The 11355-nt window shown below is 38.0% G+C and overlaps 2 protein-coding genes across 5 annotated transcripts; one reads left to right on the forward strand and one right to left on the reverse strand.

The window, feature by feature from the left end:
* Window positions 1-3933: 3933 nt before the first annotated feature.
* Window positions 3934-7912, forward strand: LOC103706669 (DNA-binding protein S1FA-like). 4 transcript variants are annotated; one of them, XM_008790853.4, is made up of 3 exons: window positions 3934-4068; window positions 4272-4339; window positions 7447-7909. In XM_008790853.4, exons 2-3 carry the CDS (start codon window positions 4313-4315, stop codon window positions 7660-7662), a joined length of 243 nt encoding a protein of 80 aa, XP_008789075.1. In that variant the 5' UTR covers window positions 3934-4068; window positions 4272-4312; the 3' UTR covers window positions 7663-7909. The 4 variants fall into 4 exon arrangements, with proteins under 4 accessions (XP_008789075.1, XP_008789076.1, XP_038988962.1 ...); XM_008790854.3 differs by having other exon boundaries at window positions 4012-4068; window positions 4276-4339; window positions 7447-7912; XM_039133034.1 differs by having other exon boundaries at window positions 4063-4182; window positions 7447-7912.
* Window positions 7913-9684: 1772 nt separating this feature from the next.
* LOC103700440 (protein THYLAKOID ASSEMBLY 8, chloroplastic-like) lies at window positions 9685-10808 on the reverse strand. Its single transcript, XM_008782383.4, has one exon. The coding sequence runs from the start codon at window positions 10791-10793 to the stop codon at window positions 10008-10010; it is 786 nt and encodes a 261-aa protein (XP_008780605.3). The 5' UTR covers window positions 10794-10808; the 3' UTR covers window positions 9685-10007.
* Window positions 10809-11355: the final 547 nt, after the last annotated feature.

The raw sequence follows: 11355 nt of genomic DNA on the forward strand, positions 1-11355 counted from the left end.
CAAAGATGGCAGCAGCTGGAGCATAGGCAGAGACAAAGCAAGCGCCAGGGTGAGATCTGAACCCCTACCTTGACTAAAAGAATTAGGTTATTCTTTTGCAGTTGGTCTTTGGTGCCTACGATTGTATGGATGCCGGTGTTTTGAAATCTTGGACTGACGTCTTTGCAGCTCTCTATGAGAGTTCGTAAAGCTGGTTTTCTTAGATATTCTACGAAACCAGAGCGCTGGCCTTATACTTGATCCACCGCTGGAAAATTCTCTTCAATAACCGGGCCACGACCGTGGCGTTGGGCAGAAAGCCGATGATTTCGATAAGGCCCTTCCCTTTAACCCGAACAGCCAGATTAATTACAGGTCCGGATCTCTTGTTTGGGCTCATCATATGTTTACTGTGGGCTTAGATGTTGATACGCGTACCTACTTCACCGCAGCTATCATGATCATAGCTGTCCCCACTGGAATCAAAATCTTTAGTTGGATCGCTACAATGTGGGGAGTGGCCTGCAAGTCGCTAATGCTTGCCCCTGGAGGTCAGATAATTAGCTTGTAATGTTATAGACTTTGGATGAGAGGTGACAGGTAAATTCAAATTTTTAAAACGTTGGTTATCGTTGGTTATTTCTGTGCAAAAGTTGAAGAAGGTGTATCCTAACAAAAATTCCATTTGCTCTGAATTATAACATGACACCTTCTTCCATTTGATATTTAACCTTAATTAATAGATTAGGTCGGACCCTATGTTCACATTTTTAACTTTGTCCAGCATGATTCGTTGTGATTTAAACTGACTTGAGGAATGTCTAGTTCTTTTTATGCCTCAAGCGAGAGAGAACTTAAAATTTTGCCGAGCAATTAATATAAAGAAGACAAAAAAAAAGAGAGATAAGGAAAAGGGCAAATAAATTTGGTTAATAATGATTGTGATAAAACGTATAGGTTGGATTCGATCATGATCAACTCTGCCATTTAACCTCAAATGGAAAGGGAAGTAACTCGACTCCTGAGGATAGAAGGCATCCGCGGTCAAGATCAAAACTTACTTGAACTCAATACGAGCAAGTTGAACCTCCGTTGATCTCTATATATTTGTTTGGTTTGTGGAAAGAAATTTTTTTACTAAATTTTTTTCTTCTGAAAAGCTAATTTTCAAGAATATGATGTCTAGAAAAATAGTTTTGGTATGTTTGGTTGAGTATGAAAAAATGGCACATTCAAAAGTAGTTTATATTTGGTTGAGTATCTACTTTTCTGAGAAAGTTGTATAAAATATCTATTATATCCTTAATAAAGGAAAAAACATTATCCATAGATTTTGATGCCTTATTGAAAAAAAAAATAATTTTCAATCGATGAGAAAGTAGCTTTCTTATGTTCCTCATGAGTTTTTTTTTTCCATAAAATATGAAAATCTTATTTCCATGAGAATGCTATCTTTTTATTTTTTCATTTGAAAACTCCAACTAAATAAAAGATTGTTTTTTTTTTTTGTTGACTACACTTTTTCTTCCTTTTTTTCCGCGAATATCTATATGACAATTGGTTGAACCTCCACTTTATGTATCATTTGACATTCACGTGCTACCATATTAAATCTCCACACCATGGAATGCCCCACATCCATGGGTGAAGAGGTTGAATCTTTCATCCATGGGCATAATTGAAGCCAGTCTATTCATGGTTTTAAAATCCTTACGATCAAGGAAGATTTCAGTTCCTAAAATCCTAAACAGGGGTCGTTCAAACCAAACGTTCTGCAGGATATATAATTCAAGATAGGAGGCGATTGATGTTTAGTAGTATTGTTGTAGTATCAAGTATATTGGAGAGGAGACTCGAGTGAAGTATTCTTGCCTTTATTAAGAAAAGAGAGAGTTATTTCTGGCAAATGACTTCCTTTAAATACTTGTTACTGATGGATCCATTATATAAGCGACTCTTTTGGATGATTATTTTTACAAATAACTTCCTTATTTTTTTAATAAGTTGACTCTTGCGATATACCACCACTCATATATGACCTCTTATCTGAATAACAAGCGGCCAATCATGATTTCTCTACATGATCACGTATAATTTGTTCCCAAACTCTTGATCAATATGGACGCAAATTAGATTTTGGGTATAAAGCCATCTAAACTTAGGGGTGGTAATACTAACAGTTTAACACGTCTAACTCGATTCAACGGCGGCAAGTCGAGTTAGATTACCTATTTAAAAAAAGGACCAAGTTCGGATTTTGATTTTGGACCCATTTAAAAAATAAGTTAGATTTGGGCCGTTAAATTTTGATCTATCTTATATCCAACCCGATCCATATTAGGTCCAACCCGATCCAATTGCTATCTCTACCTGAACCATAGGTGATTTGTTTCAATGTTGGGTAGACCTAATGTACACATCTACATAAATTTTTTTTTCTTCTTGCTAGTAATATATACATGGCAAGTTTTGTGCAATTAAAAAGCAAGTAAATTTTGCACCCTGAAAAAAAAGGTAAGAAAGATTTACATGTCCCATTTGAATTTGATACCATCAACACAAAATTTGGGGTCAGTCAATAAACACTTGCCACATACCAACGGACTCAAACTGGGGCACAAGTATTGAATAGCATCCGCATAATTTGACCCCCGGACAATTTTCAAGTGGGCTGGGCCACCAAATATCGGTTCCTTCGATAAGATGGGAGACATGAAAAAATATAATATAAATAAAAGGGATTGCATATAATATTACCAAGTATCCATAGCAAATATTGCCCAATATTCATAGTAAAAATCTGCTATCTATTCAGCAGATATTTTTTAAAATAAAGTTATCTATCAATCTTTTCCTAAAAATTCCCTAAATATCTTCATTTTCTTGCACCGCATAAATTGATGAGACATGTATATAGACTAATCAATAAAATAACAATCGAATGACTTTCGAAAGATTAAAAATATGTCATCTATTTAGCATAAATTAATTAAAATAAAAGCTAAGTATTAATCTTCTTTTAGAAAATTTCATAGGTGAGTGTTTCGAAAAAATTAAAAAGTTTCAGTACCTTCATCTTCGGGCCTTCGGCGCATATATTAAAGATATATTTGTTTAGAGTAATAAAAAAAATTTTAATCGAAAGACTTTTATAAATTTTTAAAAGAAGCAAGACATAGAAAGATATGAAAATATTAATAATAAATAGAATGTGAGTAATCAATCCAAAAAAATATGGGAATATTGAGAACGAAATACAAAATGCCCGAGGTCTTTCAAACTCGCCATTCACTGCTGCTTCACCGAGCACCAGGGCATCATCAATTTTATAATTTAGGATTTTTTTGCATGAATTTTTTTAAAAAAATCTAAATTTACGTAAATATCCTCTTAAACTTATATTTATTTTTGAGTTCTCATGAAATCTGTTTTTGCACAAATATTCTTAATATAATGGTTATTCTAATACCATTAATAAAAACTATATTTATTTTAACTAAAAATAAAATAAAATTTTAAAATTATTTTTTTCAACGTGATCGTCTTATAAATATTTTTTTATGCATCTATCTATTAAGGATATTTTAGTTATTTTAATTTGAAATTGTTAATTTTTTTAACGATGTTAGATGGTGTGGATACATATACAAAAATAAGAATTAAAAAAAAGGTCAAAAATAGCAAAATAAATATTTTACAAGGGTATATATATATATGCAAATATCACTTTGGAAGAATATTCATGCAAAATTTGATATTTAGAAGAATATTCATGCAAAAAAATCTTATAATTTATGATAAAAAATTTATTTTTGATAATTTTATAAAATTTGATTCAATCAAAACTTATCCTCATTTACAAATTTTATGTATGCATATCAAATCCAGTGCAATGAACCCAAACCGGTCTCCGACCGGTGAAAACATAAAACAAGGCACGGATGCAATTAGAGAACTAATCCGGTGCTACGGGACCACGTCCGAGTTGGATACGGTGTCCCGGCCACCACATTAATAATAAAAAGGGTGGGGAAAATGAAAACTTGAAAGAGGGCACGCATGCATTGGAGAGAGATCGGGAGCTAAAAGGTACTTCCTCTCTCTCCTCCCCTTATTTTCCCCTCCATAATCTCTTTAGATTCTTGATCCCCAAAAAATCTTGATTCGAGGATCACCGATTCGTTTTTCCTTTATTTTGATCTGGTTAGGGATTCTCTTTTTTCGTTTTTTTTTTCCAATCTTTTCATGCGGTATATATAGATTTCTGAAATATTTTGTGTCCAAATCGGAAGGCAGTGAAGGGATCGAAGGCGGCGTGGTGGGATCTCGCACCATGGACGAGCAATTCTCTGGTAGTGCGGTACGAGTCTTGATATGTCTTCTTCATCCTTTTGCTTGTCTAAAATCTCCGCATGGATCGATCGGTGCTCGATCTTGAGCAATCTTTCCAGATCCAGTTGTAATTCGTTATTCTTTTATTTCATTGAATTCTTATTATTCTTTTTAGGATAATCTGTTCGATCGTATAGATGATCTAATTTAATATTGCTGATATAAACATTTTCTTCAAAACATTTAAAAATGTCTGGACATTGGTCATATGATTTGGCACAGTTAACTCTGGCATTTATAATTATATTAACAGTAAAATGGAGTAATTCGATCCGTTTTGATCTCTCTTTATCGCACCAAAATTCCTATGCTTATAGTCTAATCCTCTGTAAGATCTAGGTTTTTTATTATCGTTATTCTCCTTCCAATCTTGGCTAGGTTTGATCTCACCAATAAATTATTTTTCTTAAAGGTGTCCATGTTAGCTATTTCAAGCTCTCTTTTTTTTTAGCTGTCCAGTGCACCTAAAGATGCATTTTGCGGGAGGGTATGTTCTGCACGGGTTCTTACGTACTCCCCCATTCAAGCCCCAATGTCCTCAGGCTAAGGGTTCAAGTGTATTCAAATCTAACCACAATCGGTCTATGGTCGGCCTTCATAAACTAGTGCTATAGTGTTTTCTAGTCCACATAAGCTACGAGCCGAGTTCACTCTAAAAACATTTATTACAACCCAGAACCTTGCCCAAAAAAGCTAGCCAGATGATATATTTTTTGCGTTTCTTAGTCCCGTATAAGTATCCAAGATTTTCTCGACGAATAACTGATGTGGGACTAAACATGCCCGCACGGGCTCTCACACATATATTATTAAGATTTTCTGTTTTCTCGACAATACTCTTGTATCCTCTATTCGCTACAACTTTTTCTCTTCTTTTTTTTTTACTCTTGCTACTTTGCTCTCTAAGAACTGCATGAAAGTTTAACTTAGCTGAGGACCTTCGGATTCACAACAATTTTGTTGCAACCTACAGTGCAGGTTGATGAGATGGTTTTAAATTTGCAAGTTGTAAAGAATTTATGATTTGTTTCTCATTCTAATAAAATTTGTATTCCCCTATCAAGTGAGATGGGTTAGTAAAGGAAATTAAAATCCGTATCCCTTGCATTTCATTTGACACCTGGGAATCACATCACCCACACTCTATCTCTTTCCGGCAATCTAAGGAGCATCCCAAAAGGTAGAACAAAAGTTTTCCTAAATCATACCACTGTTTCCTCTCCCCTCCATCCGAAGAAACCTCTCTAATCTGTATGTCCTGGTTATTAAAATTTCAGAGGTGAATAAGTAGTACACTGAAAAATTAGCATACACATACTAGATTGCGTTAAATCTCTGCAATTGAATAATTTGAGATAATGTATTTGACTTGTGAATCCCTTTTAGGGGATCCTAATTCTTGAGTAGAGGTCTTTCTGCCCCACAGTCCATTTACTCCATTCGGCACTCCGAGACTTCTCCATCAACATGAGAAGATATCCATTACTTAGACCTGAAACTTGATCGTGCATTATGTTAGATGATATGCCATATTGTGAATGAGCCACATCAATAAATCCTCTTTTGCCAAAAAAGGAAAACAAAACCTCTTGGAAATTCCCTTTAGCTGCAACAGAACAGGTCCTTTCATAGACCCAACAGAACAGTTCCTTTGGGTGAAGAGGAGAGGGGAAAGAGGGCTACCGTGCTTTCACCCATACAAGGTATTGCATGTATCAGTTGGCTGAAATTTAAATCAGAGTTGATTGGAAACCATTTGCTTTTCTGTTCTTTGAATATAGTTTCATGATCATCCTTGATCATGTGGTTGTGCATGTTCAGCATTCAATGCAGCTACTGCTTATTAATCATGTGCTTGCAATTTAGGGAATTATTGTGAATTTGATAGTTTGAGAACTAATGGTTCAGTTTGTAAGGCACATTTTGTTAGAGGTTAATTCTTTTTACCCGTCATAATGTGCACATTGCAGAGTTAAGTTTCTTGAGTTGAATTGCCCAGGTGGTGAGTTCATGCAGCCATTTTTTTCCTTTTTTGTCGAGAGAGGTGATCTAATGAGGCCGTACTAGAGCGCACGGACATTTTCAAATAAAAGTTTTTTGTATAATGGTTGCAGGCATTCAAAAATCTCCAAACCATCTAGAGATCTCCAATTTTTATCTGTTGCATTGTGATCCCATGGATATTTGTGATTGGAACCTTCCCCACCTACCTTCTCTCTATATATAATTTAGTAAGAAAGCCCAACAGGATTTGCTGCAACAGCTAGTCAGGAAAAGGTTGTTGATATGCTGCATTGTTGGTGATTCTAATGATGTAAAGCCCTTCTCTGTATTATCAGAAGAAGGAATTATAGTCTTGAAATACAGACATAACCAAAAACTTGATTGCAATATTTTATCAATGCCCATTTCTGGGTGCATAATGTTTTTGATTCAGCTAGTTGATTGCTGACCACAATTTTCCATGTTATGCATATATCCATTTTCATGGGGATGAGACTGTGATAAGGTATTGTACACTTGAATTCTGCTGAATCATTTTGCTTTACATCTGAAGGTTGTATTCTAACTTATCAATGTTAATGGTGTGAAAGCCATTAGTTATGTGCATTAGTTCTTTGAATATTTCATGATTTGAAGAATTTCTTTGCACCTTGGAAGAAACAGCCGTGTTGAAGAAATTTCATTACTATTTATGGTCCTTCTATTTGAATTTTTCCCTGATCTTACCACAACTTTGATGAAATTGAATATCTGTACTTGGTTTGCTTTTCTTTTTTTTGTCCTTTAGTTTCTGGTGAACTTTTAAGTAGTTAAGGAAATATAATTTGAACCTTTCATACCTTATCCTCATGGTTTATTATGTTTGATCTTCATTCTTTTTTATTCTAATCTCATTTATCTGAGTGCTCTCTCTCTCTCTCTCTCTAAATCTGAATATGGTTTATTTTTCATCTATTTAGCAGTGAGTTATGATTGTGGCTGTGGTTTGAACAGAGGCATTTCTATTTTCCTTGATTCCTCTCTATTAATTCTTCATTTCTGTGACAAGATGGCCATCATACTTTTGGGCAGGAAAATTTGGTCAGGGAGGAGGCGACAAAAGGGTTGAACCCAGGCCTGGTGGTCTTGCTCGTTGTTGGCGGTCTTGTGCTGTTTTTCCTTCTTGGAAACTATGCTCTCTACATGTATGCACAAAAGACCCTTCCACAAAAGAAGAAGAAGCCTGTCTCCAAAAAGAAGTTGAAGAGGGAAAAGCTTAAGCAAGGGGTCTCTGCTCCGGGAGAGTAAAAAGCATTGCCTTCAAAAATGAGAAATCTTGATGATAGTGTTGATGCTCAGTTTAGTTGTATGTCTAGTTCAGATACTTTAAAAATTTTACCTCTCGAGGTCTGGTTATATGTTAAGCTCGGAAACCTTGAAAGTTTACCGTTTGATTTGGCATTAACTATGCTTAGTTGGAAATCAATGTAGATTGGAGTTGCTAAAAAATTCAGCTAGTGCTTGCTTTAATGCTATTACTATGTGCTTGAGGGAATGCCATTACAGCGCCACTCTTTTTATTTTTCTTTCCTTCGAGTAAATAGTGTGGATACGACCACCAATTTGAACATAGGATCACTTATTATCTGCAATATGGTCAATTGTTCGTTGCTACATCATGCTGTAAAGTTGTATAGAATATTTTACTGGTTTTGAAAGGTGTAAGGTAATTATTACTTACCGATGAATGGCTTGTTTTAGCGTTCCGGGGCCACAGACTTGCTCCATGTACTGTTAATATCCTTTTCTTTTTGTTTTTGGTGAAAGATGCTCATAGGCACTCTCAGGCCAAACAGATAATACTGAAATCCCCATGGGAGATAATTGGTATGTTAAACAATCTGCGATACTTAAAGTCACCAATCTACTGATTTTCATCTACTGCTTATATTTGTAAGGTTATTGTTTACAAATCACTAGTACATGCAAAGCAAACATTTTAATGCAACTGCATCTCAGAAGGTCATTCTACAATGGGAAATACTAAGTGAAACGACGGAGGCACATACAGGTCCATCGCAATTTTGAAAGAGATATCCTTGAGACAAACAATATAGGTCTCAAGAAACAGTCCCATTGATGAAGTGGGAAAACAAATCAGAGTCCCTAGAGGTTTTCCTTTTTCTTTGTTTCTTTTTTTTTTCATGTTTGATCAATAGCCAAGAAAGCTTACGAAGGAATGGAAATCATCCAAGCCCAGAGATGAGCCAGCCAATAGAGATAGAGACAACGATCTCCTGCAAGGTTATCTCAGTGCTGAAGGTCTGCTGCACCATTTTTCAAACAAACTTACTAGCAAACGGAGAAATCTTTGCCTAATTAACAAGTTAGCATGGATCAAAGCATGCACTCTGTTAGGGAATGTGTGAAGATATTGCCAGGTCTCCAGATCCTGTCGCAAGCTATGCATTTATTTGACATGCTGAACCTAAAAGAGTCACATGATCAAAACAAAAAATCTTCCTCGATTCACTTTATTACTTGCATAAGTTTTTTTCTGCTCCAATACCCATCAGATCCCCAACAACACCCAACCACCCCCCCCCAAAAAAAGAAAAGAAAAACAAGACATGCATATTTAGTTTTCATTTCCTGACTTATTACCAACTTTCATATTTCTGCTAACTGCATCACGGAAACAAATTAATGTGCCTGCAAATAGTACTTCAAATGGATAAAATGGGTAATCAGTCATATTCTTTCGCTGGCATGTCATATATATATGTTTGAGGCATAGACAAAAGTAAGAAACGAAAAATTTCTCAATTCTTTTGTCCCAGCAGAGATCTGTGTCTTGTTTATTTTATCGCTATTTCTATTCCGGATCAGTCAAATTCTGCCGTTCCTTGCTGCATTCTCCACATTAATGGCTTTATAATTCTTTCCCAAGCATCTGGTCATTCTTGCCGCGTTTGCACTCCTAACCTTGGTTTCCACCAAGCCAAATAAATCTGCCTCTTATGCTCTTATATAATCTTTGGCCTCTCTCTGCTTCTAGACTTTACCGATCCTTCTTACATTCCAGAGAAACATCTTCATGCGGAACTATTGTTGTTTTCACATTCCTCTAGCACTTCTACATACATACATACATACATATACACACACACACACACATACATACATACTAGCACCTTAAAGACCACAAGCAGATGTTAAGGAAATAAACAGTTGTGCTCCCAAGTGTCTTGGAAGTGTGCACATTGCAGTATGGAGTCTAGTACCTGGAGGTAGACTCAGGCATGCAAGCATAAGCCATGCGCAATTGCGAATCCACTTAAAAGCTATACATTTGGAATCAAAACATGCAACTATCATGAAACATATCAAATCCTAAGCATCTAAACTTCTTCAGGAAAGAGGGAAAAGAAGAGCTACATGTTGTAAAGAAATTGTCTTATCGCGCTGTAATAAGTTTTCCATCTATACATGACTCCAGAATATATATATATATATATATATATATATAGCCTACTCAACCAACTGATCTCTGGGTTGGAGTTTACTACTGAATCACACATCAGGAAGAAAGAGCACCAGGGTTGGAGATCCACCACAAGGCAGCTAACCTTACTGCTCGGTGAAACATTTCATCAAACAGGTAGCGGCTGGGTCAATGCACCACCCTCAAACCACCGCTCGTAATCCTTCTCCACCTCGTCGGCAGCCTCTCCTTCTCCTAATCTCCTCAACCCTCTGATCATAAGCTTAAACAAGTATTCATCGGGGTCGCAACCCCCTCTCTTTATCTCCCTATAAATGTCCCTCAAAACCTTCCCCCTCCCAGCCGCAACCAATGCCTTCGAGAGCTGGGTGAGTCCCCGGATGTCCTCCAACGAGATCCCTCCCTCCATCTCCTTCTCCTTCAACAAATTCGACACCAAGACATCGATCTCCTCCGCCACCCCGCACCTCGCCAGGGTGGAGACCATCGCCGCGTAGAGGGAGAAGTCGGGCTTGTACCAGGGCTCGCGGCCGGCGGCGGCGAAGACGGTGAGGGCGAGGCGCCACTGGTCCTGGCGTTGGAGCTCGGCGAGGGCGGCGAGGAGGTCGGCCTTGATAAGTCGGCTAAGAGTGGTGGAGACGATGTGTTCGACCTTGTGCTCGTCGCCGCGGGCGCGCTTGAGGGCCTGGATGGCAAGGATGGCCTCGGAGCTGAGGGTCCGACCGCGGCGGAGCGGGCCGCGGTTGTCCCGGGGGCCGCAGAAGATGAGAGTGGCGTGGGGTTTGGGAAGGCGGAGAAGGGAAGGCGAGGGGCGGATAGCGAAAGCCGGGTTTAGGAGAGCCGTCGAGGCCATGGAATGCTCGTGGATTCCGGCGGTGACACCCGGGACGAGATGAGTATCGAGCGAGCACGGGGGTACAGCACCCGAACTCATCGATGAAGGACCGTTCGACGCTGCAATCTTATCCGTCAAAGATTAATCATCGTGAGGTTTGGATGCGATCATGCATCACGATCCTGATTTCGGGTATCTTTTGCCTTTGGTACATCGGCTGCTCACACTGCTATCACATGAGTACAACCAACTGCAACACTATCAAAAAGACTACATAAACTAGAAGGAACAGAGAACTGCTGGGTCCATAGAAAATCTCCAGAGTGATGGGCAGCAAATGAGGCGATCCAATCCGTAGCTTGGTTCACCTTCTGAAAGACGTGTCTGACCTGGGCAGCACGACACTCCCTCAATATGCGTCATACGTCCCTAGGAGCAAATGCTCACCCTCCTCCTGCCCCACCTTCCGTAAGTACTCAATCAACATAACTGAGTCTCCCTCTAGTATGATACATCTAGCATCAAGTACGTGTCTCACATATAAGAGTTCCTCCTATACAGCCTTGAGCTTCGCCTCAAACATTGAATCCTCGAAGGAATAACATCTTCCTACTGCAATCATCTTGAAGCAGTGGTCTCTGATCACAAATACCACTCCCGC

Source organism: Phoenix dactylifera, chromosome 13, assembly GCF_009389715.1.
Source record: "Phoenix dactylifera cultivar Barhee BC4 chromosome 13, palm_55x_up_171113_PBpolish2nd_filt_p, whole genome shotgun sequence".
NCBI classification, from domain to species: Eukaryota; Viridiplantae; Streptophyta; class Magnoliopsida; order Arecales; family Arecaceae; genus Phoenix; species Phoenix dactylifera.

Excerpts from the sequence above, each read along its gene's own strand:
- LOC103706669 (XM_008790853.4), top strand. The coding sequence starts at position 4,313 with ATGGACGAGCAATTCTCTGGTAGTGCG. Across the intron at positions 4,340-7,446 it reads AGCAATTCTCTGGTAGTGCG|GAAAATTTGGTCAGGGAGGA; the intron begins GTACGAGTCTTG and ends ACTTTTGGGCAG.
- LOC103700440 (XM_008782383.4), bottom strand. The coding sequence starts at position 10,793 with ATGAGTTCGGGTGCTGTACCCCCGTGCTCGCTCGATACTCATCTCGTC.